At 40.2% G+C, this 18,289-nt stretch overlaps 2 protein-coding genes across 12 annotated transcripts in view; one reads left to right on the top strand and one right to left on the bottom strand.

Annotated features, from left to right (window-relative positions):
- Nucleotides 1–5,429, top strand: part of CRIM1 (cysteine rich transmembrane BMP regulator 1) — a 217,198-nt gene extending 211,769 nt beyond the window's left edge. For all 5 annotated transcript variants that reach the window (XM_027113394.1, XM_027113395.1, XM_027113398.1 and 2 more), the window contains 2 exons: nucleotides 1,314–1,504; nucleotides 2,971–5,429. In XM_027113394.1, the coding sequence (XP_026969195.1) occupies nucleotides 1,314–1,504; nucleotides 2,971–3,147 (368 nt within the window). In that variant the 3' untranslated portion in view covers nucleotides 3,148–5,429. The remainder of the gene's footprint in view (nucleotides 1–1,313; nucleotides 1,505–2,970) is intronic.
- FEZ2 (fasciculation and elongation protein zeta 2) overlaps nucleotides 1–18,289 on the bottom strand; it is a 94,581-nt gene that overhangs the window by 44,753 nt on the left and 31,539 nt on the right. The window contains exons 6-12 of one of the 7 annotated variants that reach the window (XM_027113403.1): nucleotides 16,958–17,038; nucleotides 14,293–14,368; nucleotides 11,385–11,450; nucleotides 6,388–7,616; nucleotides 5,756–5,832; nucleotides 5,476–5,657; nucleotides 3,835–4,046 (exon numbers count right to left, since the gene is read on the bottom strand). In XM_027113403.1, the coding sequence (XP_026969204.1) occupies nucleotides 7,600–7,616; nucleotides 11,385–11,450; nucleotides 14,293–14,368; nucleotides 16,958–17,038 (240 nt within the window). In that variant the 3' untranslated portion in view covers nucleotides 3,835–4,046; nucleotides 5,476–5,657; nucleotides 5,756–5,832; nucleotides 6,388–7,599. Of the gene's footprint in view, nucleotides 1–3,814; nucleotides 4,051–5,475; nucleotides 7,617–11,384; nucleotides 11,451–14,292; nucleotides 14,369–16,957; nucleotides 17,039–18,289 lie in introns of those variants that run through there. The other 6 variants (XM_027113400.1, XM_027113402.1, XM_027113404.1 and 3 more) reach the window with 6 other exon arrangements.

The following is an 18,289-nucleotide window of genomic DNA, read 5'->3' as shown; positions in this document are numbered from 1 at the left end:
TGATTGCTATCTATTTAAATTTGTTGTCTCTGTCTGCAGTGTTCATTGCAAGAATGATGATTTAAAGGAACAAAAAGACCACCATTTATAAGAGCAAAATTAAACATCCCTTGTACCAAGGCAGGAAAATGATCCAATAGGTCCAGTGAGTTTTCAACAAGTTTATGAAAAGTACGGCATTTTAGCTTAGAGCTCAGTAAACCAGAATATTAACCAAAAGACAAGGCTCTTGATTCTGGCTTGGTTTTTACGAGTACACTACTAATTAGTCTTATCTATTACACTACTAAGTAGAAGCATATACTTTGTCCTAGTCTCCTATTTGTTAGTAAACAGGGAGCTAAGCTGATGTTTCTGCTTCAAAATCTTAGAAGACCATAAAGGTTAACATTAATTAAAATATTTTCAGTAGTCTAATTTTAGTCACTTTTAAAAAAAAAGGTTTTTAATTAATTTATTATTTATTTTTGGTTGCATTGGACCTTTGTTGCTGTGCGCGGGCTTTCTCTAGTTGTGGCGAGCGGGGGCTACTCTTAGTTGCAGTGCGCGGGCTCCTCATTGCGGTGGCTTCTCTTCTTGTGGAGCACAGGCTCTAGGTGCGCAGGCTTCAGTGGTTGTGGCACACGGGCTCAGCAGTTGTGGCTTGCGGGCTCTGGAGCACAGGCTCAGTAGTTGTGGCGCACAGCCTTAGTTGCTCCACGGCATGTGGGATCTTCCCGCACCAGGGCTTGAACCCGTGTTCCCTGCATTGGCAGGCAGGTTCTTAACCACTGCACCACCAGGGAAGCCCTAGTCACTTTTTCTTTAAAGTCTGCGTAAGAATTTTCTTATTTTCTTTATTAGCTAGAATCAGCAGCATCCTGCCCAATTACTAAAACTTCTCACCCTAATATTTTCTTTTTTACATCCATTCCTAAGAGCTCTGCTCTCTCATAAGAGCTCTTTGGATCCACATTAGACTTTAATCATGTTTTAGCCTTAAAGTGCTAGGAAGCAATAAAACCACGTTGCTGGTCTCTATTTGCAATGTAATTAAAATAATCCTTAAAAATTCTGGTTTAGGGCTTCCCTGGTGGCGCAGTGGTTGAGAGTCTGCCTGCCGATGCACGGGACACGGGTTCGTGCCCCGGTCCGGGAGGATCCCACAGGCCACGGGGCGGCTGGGCCCGTGGGCCATGGCCGCTGAGCCTGCACGTCCGGAGCCTGTGCTCCGCAACAGGAGAGGCCACAACAGTGAGAGGCCCGCATACTGCAAAAAAAAAAAAAAAAATTCTGGTTTAGGTAATAAATGCTTGTAATTTTTTTTCTTCTAGACATGGGTCCTCTCCAGGTAGATTACAGAGATAATAACAGGCTGCACTCAGGAGAAGATTCTTCGCTGGACTCCATTGCCTCAGTTGTGGTTCCCATAATAATAGGCCTCTCTATTATAATAGCATTCCTGTTCATCAATCAGAAGAAACAGTGGATACCACTGCTTTGCTGGTATCGAACACCAACTAAGGTATTGTACTGACAAAGTTTCAGCCTCTTAAACGATCAAACTAGGAAAGGTTGTACGCTTAGATTTCCTTAGTTGCTTGATATCTTCTCTATTAGCCAGTGAAATGTTTACTTTGCTCCTCATAGCTTCAAATGCACATTAAGCTGTGGTGATCAAGATACATAGTATTTGCCCTGGGCTAGATGGCTGGATCAAGTCTCCGTCATCCATCAGTTAATGAATCCTGACCTTTCACAGATCCAATTTCCTGGATTTACTTTTAAGTTTTCAAATAAGCAGATACCCCTGGATTGATTCCTAAGTGATTGTCGTTTATATTAGAAATTAAAACTTGGTCACTTGGTATTTCTCAATCATCTATCAACTTAGAATTGGGAAAGGAAGAAAAAAAATCACAAGGTTAGGGAGATAACACACAGAAGAGGGCAAGAGGAGAGCTAAAAGATCATGACAATGTACAAAGTCCAAAGGACAGGGAGATGTGTCAAAGGCAGGCAGAAAGGGGAAAGGTAGCAAACGATGAAGGGATTGTGTGAAATAATACCAGACAAGGTGGAGGGGGTCAGATTTCATATTGCAGGGGAAAGAATATGTGTTTGTTGTCAATACAAATGCAAAGGGCCTCAATCTGCCTATTTTAAAAAGCAGGAAATAATTCATTTTCATGAAGGGAAAAAATCATAATTCCTTTGAACACTAACTACTTTTTGCAGTTTGGTTTTTACTAAAGAAAAAAGATATACAACCTCAAGAATTGAAAACAGCCCATTTACCATACAGATACTACTTTCACTGATTTTCTTACAACAAATATGTAAATTGCCTCTGTGCTGGGCGCATGCTGGGTCAGGATACAGGGCTGCACAAGACACAGTCCCTACCTGCAAAGCTGGGGAGAGAGCTGCTCATATCATAGTGTGTATGGCTGGATACAGGCAGACTGGCCCAACCTGGGATGCTGATTTTACAGCCTGATAAGAAATGGTCCGTTTATCTTAAAATCTGTCTATCTGGTACCTTCCACTCATCTTTCAACCCTCTTAAGCACTAGTCTGTACTTCAAGGATTTGAAAATAATTATGTCACTTCCGTATTTTCTCAGTTCCTTCATCCCCTCCGTTTGACATAATTTATTGACATTTCACCCCTACACAGTTTGTCAGTATTCCTCATAAGAGTATAGTTGGCAGCACTTCCCTGGTGGTCCAGTGGTTAAGGCTCCACACTTCCACTGCAGGGGGCACAGGCTGGATCCCTGGTTGGGGAGCTAAGGTACCACATGCCATGCAGCGCAGCCACAAAAAAAGTATAGTTGGCACCAGAGCATGATGTGAACCCACGCAGTCTGCCCATCCATGTGCTGTGATGCTGTTTTCTCACTTGAATGAGGTACTAAATATCTGTTGGTTTGAGATATGTAAAGCAGTTAATTCTTTGTGGTTCTTTTTCCTCCTCCCATTAAATAGCCTTCTTCTTTAAATAATCAGCTGGTATCTGTGGACTGCAAGAAAGGAACCCGAGTCCAGGTGGACGGTTCCCAGAGAATGCTGAGAATCGCAGAACCAGACGCCAGATTCAGTGGCTTCTACAGCATGCAAAAACAGAACCACCTACAGGCAGACAATTTCTACCAAACGGTGTGAAGAGAGGCAGTGTGGATGAGGTTTTGAAAGACAGAAAAACGACTCAATCTGCTCTTTAACTAGAATTCGTGCACTTGCTTAGTGGATTGTTTTGGATTGTGACTTGATGTACAGCGCTGAGGACTTCCTGGGCTGGGCTCTGTCGACAGCAGTGTGCAGAACAAGCATTCCCACTCTTCCTCAAGATAACTGACCAAGTGTTGTCTTAGAACCAAAGGTTTGAAAGTTGCTAAGGTATATTTGCTTGTAATATAGCTGTAGAGATACTTGGGGACGGGGACAGTGAGTTTGGTTGGGGCGAATGGGTGGGAGGGTGGTGTTGGGAAGACAAATAGGTCAGCTTGGCTTGTGGAGAAATCCAGTCCAGTGGCCCAGAGGATATTTTTTTCCTGTTGCTCGGAAGACTTGCACTGGTTGCTGCAAAGCTCAGGCCTGACAAAGCTCAGGCCTGAGTGAGCAGGAAAACAAAAAGGCCTTGCGATCTAGCTGCCATAACCACCTTAGACTACCAGACGAGCACATCAGACCCTTTTGATAGCCAACCCAGGCCTAAAGCCACATGCTTCTTTTATATACAGTCACAGCTGCAGTAGGTGGTGAGGAAGCAAGAGAAATGGGGTAGCAACGTTTCTCTAAAGCGGGTGATTAAGGATATATACAGTTATACTTTTTGCTGCTTTCTTTTTCTTCCAAGTCAGTCAATCAGCCAGTTCCTAGCAGAGTCAGCAAATGAATAAAACCCGAGTCGTTTCTTGACGTGAGCACTGGAGCTTTTCTGACAGCAGCGTGGCAGGAAGGAGAAGAGGGGGAAGGACACCAGGCATTCCCAGGGGCTATACTTCCTTGTTTGTTGTTGCTTTCTTCTGTTCTGTCGGTTGTTCATAGTTTTCGTTGAAGCTCTAGCTTAAGAAGAAACTTTTTTAAAAAAAACTGTTTGGGGATCTTTTTTTCCTTATTATATACTGATTCTACAAAATAGAAACTACTTCATTTTAATTGTATATTATTCAAGCACCTTTGTTGAAGCTCAAAAAAAAATTATGCCTCTTTAAACTTTAGCAATTATAGGAATATTTATGTAACTATCTTATGCTTCAGAAAAACAAAAGTATTTGTGTGCGTGTGTATATAATATATATGCATATATATTTATACACATACAATTTATGTTTTCCTGTTGAATGTATTTTTATGAGATTTTAACCAGAACAAAAAACAAACAGGCATTCCATATCAGTGCTTTTGATCACTTAAATTTTTGATTAACACAAAGTCTCAATCTACTTGCAGTTTAATTGGGAAGAGAAACGTGTGAGTGTTGGGTGTATGTGTGTTTGTGTGTGTATGCACACGCCTTGAGCAGTCAGCATCATACCTGCTATGGAGAAGGTATTCCTTTATTAAAATCTTCCTCATTTGGATTTGCTTTTGGTTTTCAATTTGCTCACTGGTCTCTGCATCACTAATCAGCTCCTGGATTTTTTTTTTTTTTCTTTTCAAACAACTGTTTGAAACAACTACTGGAATATTGTCCATAATAAGCTGGAAGTTTGTTGTAGTTTGCCTCAGATATAACTGACTGTATACTATAGTGTTAACTTTTCAAACAGCTCTTAGCACTTTTATACTAATTACCCATTTGTTGCATTGATTTTTCTTTTTAAAATGCTTGTTGTGAAAGACACAGATACCCAGTATGCTTAATGTGAAAAGAAAATGTGTTCTGTTTTGTAAAGGAACTTTCAAGTATTGTTGTAAATACTTGGACAGAGGTTGCTGAACTTTAAAAAAAAATTAATTTATTATTATAATGACCTAATTTATTAATCTGAAGATTAACCATTTCTTTTGTCTTAGAATATCAAAAAAAAAGAAAAGAAAAAGGTGTTCTAGCTGTTTGCATCAAAGAAAAAAAGATTTATTATCAAGGGGCAATATTTTTATCTCCAAAATAAATTTGTTAATGATATGTTACCAAAATAGACCTACATCAGCCTGATTAGTATAAATTTTTGTTGACAATTAATCCATTCCTGGCATAAAAAGTCTATCAAAAAATTGTAAATGCTTGCTTTTTGTTTTTCAATCATGGCCATATTATGAAAATACTAACAGGATATAGGACAAGGTGTAAATTTTTTTTATTATTTTAAAGATTTGATTTATCCTGAGTGCTATATCTATTACTCTTACTTTGGTTCCTGTTGTGCTCTGTAAAAGAAAAATATAATTTCCTGAAGAATAAAATAGATATATGGCACTTGGAGTGCACTATAGTTCTACAGTTTGTTTTGTTTTCTTCAAAAAACAAGGCTGTAAAAGGATTACCTGCAACTTGATTCTTGGCAGCAAATAAACACTTTGACTCTAAATCACACAGCGTCACTTTCAAAAAGATTCTGTGTCTGAGATGAGAAAGATGACTCGTCCTTTTACTTTAAGGCTGTCAGTTCCGGCGTCACAAGCAGCCCCAGTGCTTCTCTCAGAAGGCAGGCCTTTCCCAAGGAATCCTTGTTTAAAAAAAAAAAAAAAGGGTGTCCCCCCCGCCCCCCCCAGCAATCAAGTGTACAGCACAGGGATGCTGCTGTGAGAGAAGCTTAAAACCTACCTGTTGTCAGTCACAGATCAGAAACACGCCCATCTCATCATTAGTGTCAAACTCATTCATCATGTGTAGGAGAAAGGCTGTAGTGGGAAACCCTAGGATTTTACTAATGCTGAAGAAAGAGGTTACCAAGCAAAATAGAGGAAACCTCATTAAAAGGGGACTTTGAGTTGATAGGAAAAAATAGCATATTTTTCATACATTTCAGATGCATCAACTTAAGAATGAACTATAAACAGAGCACTGTTGAGTCGCTTCAAAAAAAATCTCTTTTGACTCTTTCGGATGCCCTCCAAAGTGGTATTTCTTCAGTATAAGACAATTTTTACAAATTCAGATTAAATTATTAATATTATTGTATTAGTATGCATCTTCATCAATTCAAGGGCAAGGGACAAATTAGTTCCACATATTCGCTATCAAATAAGACATTAATAAAACAAGGAACCATCTCAAGTTCCACGTACTCCTAGAGAACGGCTTAAGTGCCACGCTGGCATCAACTCCAAACTGAGCTACTGCCGTTGCAGTCCTGGTGTCCCGTTTACTGAGCCGGGTAGCTCTGTATGCTCACAGATGTTTAAGTGGAATTTTAAAAGCCCCCCAACAGCAGGTCCTATAGAGACTCTACTTACACTCATGTTGTCAATGGGAAGAAGCTGCCGTGGCTGTTAGGAATGTCTCACGGACCCAGAAAAAGAACAGGACTTCCATCATTCCACAGCAGCTTAGCACGATCTGAAAAAAGTCCCTCTCTCCCCTCCTTAGCATCATGAGGCTAATCAAGATTTCACCAGCTCACACACTGTAATGATGGACAATGTGTGAACAGTGAGGGGAGGAATCCAGCACTATTAAGGGAAGAAAAAAACCAAAAAACCAAAAACTCAAAAATAAAGCTCTCAAGTATATATTACCTTTTTTTCCCCCAACATTTATTAAATGACATTGACTTGATTGGAACCGGCAAACGTTTTTCATGACTAGTGATGGATCCATGAGTAGCTGTTTCTAGAATTACTACTTTAGGAAAACACGTAGGCATGAATAAAATATAACAGTAACAGGAAATGGGCAATGCTGTAGCATACAGTTTCTTAAGCACCTTAAAGGATACAAACTCCTTTTAAAGGACACTTCTTCACAGACAAGTGAAATGAAGCAATGAAACCTCTAAAGTTAATACAAGATTCTGAAAGTAAGTGGCATCTTAATGGTTAAAATATGAACAACGGTGAAACGCAGCAACCTCTAAAATCAGTCGTCTCCAGCTGTTTCGATATTGACTAAGTATTAAGCCAAGACAACGCATATTCTGGTTTCCCTTCTTCCAAGAACACCCCAATTTTTAAGTCTTAGTCTCTCTGGACAATACTGGTAGGTAATATTTACACTGACAGTTCTCTTACAAAAAAAATCAGTGTTGGTTCTTGCCAGCACTGAAAAATAACGAGTATAAATCTCTCAGTGCTTTGATCTAGTTCTTGAGTGAGTGCAGTTTAGATCCAGAAAGCCTTAAAAACTCGAACAGGCATGAAAAATATAACTGTACATGCACAATTCACATCACTCCCCCTTACTCTATAAAGCTGGAAAAGAGTTCATAATTGTTAGTATTTAACAAAACATCTCTAGAATTCAAAATAGTGCCGTAGTTCCCTCGGTTCATAATATAAAGCATTAGAGAAGGCATGATCACTATAGTAATACTGAAGCACAAACCCAAGTTCAGGTGTCCTGAGTTTCCAATAGCAGGAAGGTAATGGTAGCCAGCTTTCAGAATGATGCTATAAGCAATTTAGTTTGCTGTCCACAGACGATAAAGCTGTTCCTGAAGTTATGCTGCCCTATGTAGGACACAGAACTAGAGGAACAAAACAAAACAAAAAATTTTAAATAGAAATGAATATTTTGTATATGTTTACACAAGATGTATATATATTTATACACATTTTATGTATATACATTTTATATGTATATAAAAAACACCATTAGAACTAAACATTAATGCAAGGATCTATAGTAGCAATTTTTTTCTAAGGTATAAAAGGCTACACCCAACAATGAAACGTTTTCTCAAGACACATTGATTAGAACTGCCCAGAAATGAGATACCAAAAGGCCATGTCTCTTAGGGTACCACGTAGAGATATAAACCCATAACGTTAGCCCTGTACGAGGCTTATAACACAGCAAACGGCTCCCCAGTGAAGTCAAAGAAGGATCCAAGTGTCTGCACACAATTTTCTTCCCATCTAGGGTCAGCACAGTGGCAGCCAGAGCTACACTACTAGCCTTTGGCACAGCTCTTGAGGGCCGGGGTGGGAGCAAGCTGTGGTGGCGTAATTACACAATGGTAAGAAAGAAGCTTAAGTAGCCTATACGGCATCCATCCCATCTTTTCCAGGCCAAATGAGGCCACTTTTCTACCTTCTTTCACTTCTTACCTTTGCACTGAAATTAAGGTGGTATATGTAGGCAGCTAAGCCATAGTCACTGGCATTAAAAACAATAAGGAGAAAGTCCCACCAGGAAAGGGGGAGGAGAGTTCTCCCTTGAGCAATACCCTCTTCCTGGGCAAAATGTTCTACTGGTCCCCAAGGAAGAGAAATCACTAACTGGGTATGGATTTCCAGAATGGGTGGGAAACAGCATTTTAAATAGCCCTCCATCCTCACCTTCCCATGCACGTGAACTCCTCTGAGTGTTACACTCCCCTCCTCATTTTCTCAGAGTACAGAGTCACCCTTTAGTCTGAACCCCAGCTTCTTTTCCACCCAGTCCTCACAATACAAAGCCAAGACAAAAACCGCAACACATGCACACAAGCAGCTCGTCAGTGGCAGGTACTGTCTAGCTAGACCTGGGCTCGCAGACCAGAGCCAGTGGCCCGAGCAAGGGGAGCACAGCTGGAGGCATGCCGCCTCCCTAGGGCAGGTGGTGAAGAGTCGCGGTTACAGTCCCAGGTTTTCAGGGAAAAAAGGGAAAGTCACACCCCCACCATACGACCCAGCAATCCCACTCCTGGGCATATACCCTGAGAAAACCATAATTCAAAAAGAGTCATGTACCAATATGTTCATCGCAGCTCTATTTACAATAGCCAGGACATGGACGTAACCTAAGTGTCCATCAACAGATGAATGGATAAAGAAGATGTGGCACATATATACAATGGAATATTAGCCATAAAAAGAAATGAAATTGAGTTATTTGTAGTGAGGTGGATGGCCCTAGAGTCTGTCATACAGGGTGAAGCAAGTCAGAAAGGAAAACAAATACCATATGCTAACACATATATGTGGAATCTAAAAAAAATAAAAAAGTTCTGAAGAACCTAGTTGCAGGACAGGAATAAAGACGCAGACGTAGAGAATGGACTTGAGGACACAGGGAGTGGGAAGGGTAAGCTGGGACGAAGTGAGAGAGTGGCATGGACATATATACACTACCAAATGTAAAATAGATAGCTAGTGGGAAGCAGCCGCATGGCACAGGGAGATCAGCTCGGTGCTTTGTGTCCACCTAGAGGGATGGGATAGGGAGGGTGGGAGGGAGACGCAAGAGGGAGGAGATATGGGGATGTATGTGTATGTACAGCTGATTCACTTGGTTATACAGCAGAAACTAACCCACCATTGTAAAGCAATTATACTCCAATAAAGATGTTAAAAAAAAAAAAAATCACACGCCCACATCCCCCCCGGAACACTGCTCTCTGGGTCATAAAATTCTCCCATGCAGTCTGATGATAAAATAGCTAGAGAATGCTTCAGAAGCTCATTCTGTCTCCGGCCCTCATGGCAGTGCCCTAGAGACCCACTATAATTGAAAATTAAGACATGTTCTTTATGTGCATCTCATTCCTGATTCACATCTATGAAGAACAAACCTCAGAACAATCCAGCTTTCATACCAATGCTAGCACAACACAAAAGCAAACAAAGATGTCAGACTTCTTTGTTTTGTTTTGCGGTACGCGGGCCTCTCACTGTTGTGGCCTCTCCCGCTGTGGAGCACAGGTTCCGGACGCGCAGGCTCAGCGGCCATGGCTCACGGGCCCAGCCGCTCCGCAGCATGTGGGATCCTCCCAGACCGGGGCACGAACCTGTGTCCCCTGCATCGGCAGGCGGACTCTCAACCACTGCACCACCAGGGAAACCCTTTTGTTTTGTTTTTAATTCAGAATGTAATAGGAAGAGAAAACCCTTCTCCATCAGAAAGAAAAAAAAAGCTTATTTAAAAAACGATCATGTCAACTTAGTCTTTTCTACCCTCCTGTTAACCTACTAATGGCTGGCTTAGTGTCAGGTCTTACAGGTGATACTCATGTAATATTCACTTTGTGCTCATGACTGTACCAAGGGTTCCCCCTTTATGAAGCTATGATTGAAGAAAAGTCCCATCTGAGTTATCTGACGTCTCACAAATCCCAACCTTCGGTTCAGCTAGCTACTCTTGATGGAGAAGAGAGAGGACCCAAAGAAGAGAAGTGTGACCAGAGGCGGACTGCTCTCAAAATTGGATCAAACACTACAGGATGCATTTTACGATGCTCTGAAAATATGTTACCTAAAAAACTGCTACTTTTTAAGAAATAATTTCACTGAAAAGTATTATTTTTGCCTATAATTAAATAAGTTCTTCAGTCCTTCTATCATCCAAATTTTCTTCCTTCCTCAGCAAAGCAGGTGATCTCGTTAAAGTCTCGAACGATCTTCCTTTGCCTCATCCCTGTTCCCATCCTGTGAGATGCCGATCTTGCTCCTAAGATGTATGGCTCACTCTTCACTGCCCTGGCTTTATGAAAGTCCATTCTTTTTCTCTTTCTCCCTCCGCTCCCTGCCCCTTACCCCATCCCCGTTCATGTTCCCTTTGGGACTGTGAACTGATCTAACTGTTCCCTCCTTCATCCGTCCTTCTTCTAGCGTCCCCAAGAGGACAGAGGCCACCTTTCTCAAATCCTCAGCATCAACACCTTAGACTCACATCATTATGGCAATATCTCCACAACATTTCCTCCAATGCCTTCTTTTTTTTTTTTTGGCTGCTCCTCGCAGCCATGTGGGATCTTAGTTCCCCGACCAGGGATGATCGAACCTGTGCCCCCTGTGGGGGAAGCTCAGAGTCTTAACCACTGGACCTCCAGGGAAGTCCCTCCGTTGCCTTCCTTGATGTTTATAATTTAGCTGTGGAAATTATTTCCAGCCCAGGACTTCAAATAAAAATTAAATTTTAAATAACCATACTTTATGATATTGGAAGCATAAATAAGTCGTCACGTTATCTATTCTCACCCTGCAAAATAAAAGTTGCACATTTTGGGCTTCCCTGGTGGCGCAGTGGTTGAGAGTCCGCCTGCCGATGCAGGGGACACAGGTTCGTGCCCCGGTCCGGGAAGATCCCACATGCCGCGGAGCGGCTGGGCCCGTGAGCCATGGCCACTGAGCCTGCGCGTCCGGAGCCTGTGCTCCGCAACGGGAGAGGCCACAACAGTGAGAGGCCCGCGTACCACAAAAAAAAAAAAAAGTTGCGCATTTGGAAGTTACTTTTTAATCTATTAGCAAGACAATGCATTTATTGACCAATCAAAACTTCCCAACCACTGCCCATACACTATTCTAAAACTCACCTTTCAGTATATAATCAGTTAACAAACTCGGAACTTTTTCACTATCCTCTTTCATGGCACGAAGAACTGCAAAATAAAGGAGAAAGAAAACACAATTTCAAATTCAGATAACCTCAGTCATGGTAGCCTTAGTCTTAATTACATGATACAACAATTCATGCAAATTGACTATTTTCTGGATGAGAGAATACAACTGCAAATGTTCAAGAATTTGTTATAGTTGAATAAGTCGTTTTTCAGGTAAGAATACTGCAGCTACCTGAGAGCTATTACCCTGATTTAAAATTTCTAAACAGTGGAGGCAGGAAACAGGAGCTGGGTGATTACACAGAGCCCCAGTTTTGTCACCATAAATACTAGCAAGTGAGTTACCATAATGCGCACTTCTATGGGCTCTGGAGAGGAGAACCTTGGTGCTGCAGGTCTCATGAGCTGGAGGAACTCTTAGGGAAATGAAGAGTTAGCCGTACTCTCCAAGGAGCACATCAGTCAGCCTTCTTGGAAACTTTTAAAGAAAAAAAATGAAGAACAGACTTCCCATGAAGCAAGCACCCAGCCGGGCTGCTTACTTCTTGATACTCCAAAGGCACCTGGGTGATTTCGCCTCATCCTAAAGAGAATCTTTGACAATTTGATCTCTAAGCAAAGATTTGACAATTTGATCTCTAAGCAAAGACAAAACAGAGAACACAGCTACTATTACAGTGGTTAAAAAACATCTAGGCCACCTATACTGCCCTTTCATAGTGACTGCCAACTCGAACTCTCCAGGGCATCCTGGGGAAAGGCCTCACTGTTCACCCCCAGACGTATGACAAGACAACCTACTGTAACCGTCAAGTCAGTCTTCCTGGGCTTAAACCCCGGCTCTGCCACTTCCTAGCAGTGGCACTGTGAGCAAGTTACTTAACCACCCAGTTCCTCATCTGTAAAAGGGGAATAATCATTAGACTTGTCTCTAAGGGTTGTTGTGAGTATTAAGTTACTAATTCAGGTGTAAAGGACTTAAAGTAGTACCTGGCACATAATATACGCTACATAAGCATTACCATCATTATTAGCACAACTAATATTATTCTAATTCTTATCACTACTATTATTGCACCTCCAATAACTTTTATGAAGAAGGATACATATCTAAACACTGCCTGTCTCTACAGGGCTTCCCCTGCAGTAACTTCTATATGTGGGGACGGCAGAGGCTCAGATTCTCCCCAAAATTTTCAGGAGATAACCACTTTTCTTAAACTTTCAGAGTAAAGGTCATCCTTCCGTCTACTGTCTTCATGTAGTATATTAACTTGGACACTCATTCACATACCCTACATACATTCACTCACCCCAAATTCCAAGTTGTGTCAGTCTATAAAGACATCATCTAAGGATCGGCCTAGGACATTCTGATGTGGGAATTATGACAACTTTGGTTTGGCTAAGTATGTGTTTGTCCTTGATCTGAGAAGCTGAGATCCCTCAGTAATTCCTGGCTTCTAGGCAATATCTGTGCTCTCTTCTTAGAGAAATACTTAATGTTCAGTATTTCTGCTTCCAATCATATTTTAGATTTGTTTTCAGTTCTACATAAAATCACGTACCAAAAACCAGCACTATTAAAATCCAGCATTATTAAAAAGTGTGGTGGACTGGAAATTACGAGACACAGCCCTGTAATGAACCATTCTCCTGTGTGATCTTGGACATTCATTCTTCCTGAAAAGTAGAGGGCTAGCCACCCAGTTAATCTCTTAGTTCTTTATTTTATACAGGCTGGCATCACATAAGTATGAAATGTTCTGAAAAGTACTGTTCAAAGGAAAGAATAAAAGCTTCAGGTTAGCAGGCAGGCTGCTTGCAAATAAGACATTTCTTTCCTCGTGGTCCCGCCACCCATGCCTCGATCACCTCAATTTCCAAAATCAATATCATCATTAATATCCACTCATGTGATGCTCTCTCGTTCGGCTCCCTCTTTAATTCACAGTTATCACAAATATTTATAAATAGAAAGAACCTAACAGATCAGCAAATTCAATCCCTTCAAGAAAAACAAGGCCAAGTGATTGACTTATCCCAAATCACACATACATTAATTTATTTACTATGAGGTAAAGAGAGCAAATATTTTAATCCTCATTTTTCACTGTGACTGAGAGAGTGTAAATGACTTCCAAGGATATCCCTATAAGTAACGGATAGGACCAGAATTCAGGGCTCATTTATGGCCATCATAAATATACATTATATTGAATGTCTCTTAAGTCTAACAAATTATTTTAAAATGCAAGCCCATTGAAGGTGGAGTATTTTTGTCTGCTTTGTGAACTGAAGTATCCCAAGTGCTCAGAACATGGCCTGGCACAGAGTAGGCCTTCATTAAATATTTGCTGAGTGAATAAATATTCTTAAAATATTACTATCAATTTATTTTCTACCTGTAACTACCTACCTTGGTTTCCACAATCCTAAGAAAGGAGAGTGTTTTAGGCTGCATTTCTAAATCTTTCCAGTAGTTTCTGACAGTCATACTAATGAACTACATACTCAGTAGTTTCTGACAGTCATACTAATATAAGATCCATGAAGCACCTTATTAATTGATAAATGGATATATTCTTAAATATACAAGAGGTGATGGGAAATTGTTACATTTTTCCTCCAAAAGTTCAGCTTGTAAATGTTTCAAAAGATAAGAAAAACAGGAAAAATACAAATCAACTCTAGATCGAGTGCTGTGTTTGTCACAACCATTTATGGTTTCATTCTCAAAAGAATAAATGATGACATCCATCATTTACTATCCTAAATTGACAAAATAAAACAATAACAGAAACAAAACCAGCCAACTAAAATCTGTGTTTAGAATCAGCAAAAGTAAACAAGGTAACAGTTTAATTTTGTCTTTGCTTACTTTTTGTTAATATTTGAAGATCTTCAATAGATGGTGGTCCATTTTTTTTCTCATAAGGAATGACTGTTGTCAAGTACTGCCAAGTTAAAAAAAAAAAAAGTGTCACTTAAATCTGAATTACCTTCTCTGCAAAAATTTGATATAGTTACTAGAAGTTTCGTTTTATAACATGAGAAACATGAGCCACTTTAGTGATGAACACAGCTATCTTACTATCTCAGCTGGAACTCATTTTTTTTGCCCACCTGTTTACATAAATATCAACTTAATTATTGAAAATTTCACAGGAGTAAGTCTGAGGGTGATGTGTCCAATTCATTTTTAAAATGAAGTCTTATCTAACATTCTCCTTGAATACTTCAACACATTTTTGAAATGGTAATTTAAACTAAAAACATAACCATTCTGCATAACAAAATAGTTCCCAACAGTCAAATGATTGTTTTAGACCATTTTTTTCTGGTTGAACAAAACAGTCACATGGATAACTTGACAACTTTAAAAATGAATACCAGCTTTCTCCAGAAGCTAAAAAAGAAACACTTACCCAAATAATTTTAAAGATGTATTACTATTATTTTAAATTATTGTGTAAGTAGTTATAAATGCTTAAAGGTATTAAAGGAAAAGAAAAAAGTGAAGGGAGATAATGGCCTAATGAATAATGAAAATTCATGTCTGATATTGAGACAAACTGCCTAGTTCACTACTGTAAAGGCTCACAAGTATCAGTTATGTCCTATAACTACGTCCCTTGAAAGCATAATCTAAAAATTATTGTCCAGATTCTCCTATTCTGACCACGCCACCAAAAAATGTATAGCTTAACGTACTTTGCATGTGCTTATATAGAGATCTACTAGTTTTTTGTTTTTTTGCGGTACACAGGCCTCTCACTGTTGTGGCCTCTCCCGTTGCGGAGCACAGGCTCCGGACGCGCAGGCTCAGCGGCCATGGCTCACGGGCCCAGCCGCTCCACGGCATGTGGGATCTTCCCGGACCGGGGCACCAACCCGTGTCCCCTGCATCGGCAGGCGGACTCTCAACCACTGCGCCACCAGGGAAGCCCTACTAGTTTTTTTTACTTGGAATCTCTCCAGACCCACCTATTATTTAGCCCCAGTCCTGAATCTCAGCTCTATTCCTAACCCTCTTTGAGCAATTTTATCCCACTCATAATCAAAAAACAAAATAGAATTGCTTAAAAATAACTGATTACAATGAATTGTTTCAATCTTTAAGAAACTTAGTTTCCACCATCTTTATGGTGTAGGCCTCTCCAAGATGATGCCCAGTTGTATAACCAAACATGTTTCTTTGTAAAGAATACACAAGAAGCCAAAACACGCCCTCCTGGGGCCTCGCTAATAGCATGCATGTCGGGCAACTTGTAGAAGCACCAGGAAGCCGCACCTTGGCATGCATGCTGTCTAGCCACACTTTCAGGCCTTCCTGCCCCACTCCCACATGTTGGGTCAGTTTGGAAGTTATTCTTCCATCTTGTGGGTTTGAGAGAGGTGAGAGGCAAAATAAAAAAAAAAAAAATTCAACCATCCCTTAATGGAGCCCATTATGAGCTGCAAATGTCAGTGTGAAGGATTAATGTCGATTATTTCCCTTCTTGAGTAATACAGAGCTACCTGCAGTAAAAACCTAGACTCAGATGGCTTATTCTCATAAACTGCCTACTAGCTACACTCTGCACACTTTCTCACTCTTCACTTAAGAACTAAATTGAAGAGTTTTCTTTTTAAAGTGAAGGTTTCAATTGTGAAAATTCTAAGCACATTCAATGTAGATGTGTTTCCCATGCTCTTGACATTCCTTAAGTCATTATATCAAAAAATGCTAATAAAAAGCAAACTGCTATACATCTGACTGTATATTTATATCCATGTATAATTTGGTATAAATAATGTTTCATGCCTCATTCAGCAGACAACTGAGTTGACTGACCACATGATACACCTTAAAAGCACATGAATTTCATTTAAAAGTAGGTAAGGTATACTCTATAAACATTTTGACCTAGAACTGTAGTCTAAAAGATACCAACATCTGGCTTTCTTTCCCCCCAAATGAGATCTTGTTTCTTAAACTTTTAGAATTACAGTAGCATATTCTAGTTTAGTTATTTTCACAGCTATATATTCTACACATGCAATTCATTAAGTCAATATATTAACAGCTATTTGTTTAAAGGTAAAAGTGAAAAATAGAGTTCTAAAACGTGTATTAAGAATACACTGGGGCTTCCCTGGTGGTGCAGTGGTTGAGAGTCCGCCTGCCGATGCAGGGGACACACGTTTGTGCCCTGGTCTGGAAAGATCCCACATGCCGTGGAGCGGCTGGGCCCGTGAGCCATGGCTGCTGAGCCTGCACGTCCGGAGCCTGTGCTCCGCAACGGGAGAGACCACAACAGTGAGAGGCCCGCGTTCCGCAAAAAAAAAAAAAAAAAAAAGAATACACTGAATCTACTGTCTAATTTGAAAAATGCTTTTTCCTAAAGGGAAATTCTATGCATTATCAAGGCTATAAATATAATGAACTTTCATTTCTTTAAGCAATAGTCTTAGTAGATTAGTAAGACTGCCAGCTTTCAGGACCTTCACTTACACAGAGAATGAAAAAACAGAGAATGAGGAAAATAAGAATAACCGAGCACCTGTTTCTCTCCACCTGAATTTCCAAAGGTGTGGCGGAGGCCATTCTGAATGACATTTGAGATCCCTTCCATGCTGAAGCGCTAAAGGCAGCGATATACGGCCCAGAAGAAAAGGACAGAGAAAGAAGTTCAAAGACTATTAGTAAGAATGTACCATGATGACGTATGTACCCAAGAGGCAAGCAGTTAGAAAATGCCACTAACTCATTCAGATAAAGCAGACAAAATCATGCTGTTTTAAAATGCTTTTGCTTCCATTTCTTTGCAAGTCAAATGCAAAAGCAACTACTTTCATGCAACTGTATATGAAGTTTTTCCTGACGTAGCTGATAAACGTGCTCCAATATAAACACTATAAGTTGTACACATATTTGTTTTATGCAAAATTTACCACATAACTTTAAAGATACCTTTTGATATTGTTTACCTACATTTTTTCAAAAGTCTGAAAACTTAATACTGACAGTATGCATATTTTCAGTCTAAGTTTGCATATTTCTACCATAAGTTCGGAGAACATTAACATAACATTTGGCAAATGAAAATGCTGTTACTCGGAGAGCTGATTATTGCTTCCCACTCACTCTTGAGGACACCTGCCATTGCCTTGGGGCAGAAAATTCGAACTGGAAGAGCACATATGCTTCCTGGAGAGCAGAGTGGATCCCATGTGCCAGCGAGGCCCCCTAAGACTTCTGCAGACTTTTCCATTCTGTTTCTAGGAAACAATTCTAGCTTTTTTCTCCCAGCAACCTCCAAGACTTACTAGAATTCGTTGTACTGAAAAGGGAATATTGTTTTCCTACACTACTCATCTTGATTTGTAACCAGCCTACAATGTCATCAGACAGTCAAAAAGAGTCCAGTGGCACCTCTGGGGCTGCTGAGTCAAAGGACTTCGATGGATCCTCTTACAGCATGACTAATTAAGGGGAAAGGCATTCTGAAAAGGAAGTTCAGTCCTGATTCACAGGATGCTTCCTCCCCCTGTAATTTTATAGGGGTGCATTGAATCAGTAAATACATTTGAGGAGTCAATATAAAGACTATTTTACCAGGCCCTAATGAACAGAAAAAAGGAAACGAAGGCAATGGTTTCTGCTCTCAAGAAAGGCATAGTGTAGCCCAGTGATTCTCAAAGTGTGGTCCAGGTCAAGACAGCTCCACTAAACATGCTGTACTTTGCTAGCAGCATAACTCTTCTTTTGATGAAGTAGGCTAGTTTTAAAAGAAAACCTACAGGTAACCATGTCTGTAGATTTTTCACATGCTATCATATAACTTGTTCACATTTTTTAAAGAGATTATCAAAAGAAAGGACCTCTTAGCCTC

Source organism: Aethalodelphis obliquidens, unplaced genomic scaffold, assembly GCF_003676395.1.
Source record: "Aethalodelphis obliquidens isolate GAN/ISIS:26980383/991018 unplaced genomic scaffold, ASM367639v1 scaffold12, whole genome shotgun sequence".
Taxonomy (NCBI): Eukaryota; Metazoa; Chordata; class Mammalia; order Artiodactyla; family Delphinidae; genus Aethalodelphis; species Aethalodelphis obliquidens.
Note: the sequence above shows the minus strand (reverse complement) of the source record. Positions and strands in the feature narration are given on the sequence as shown.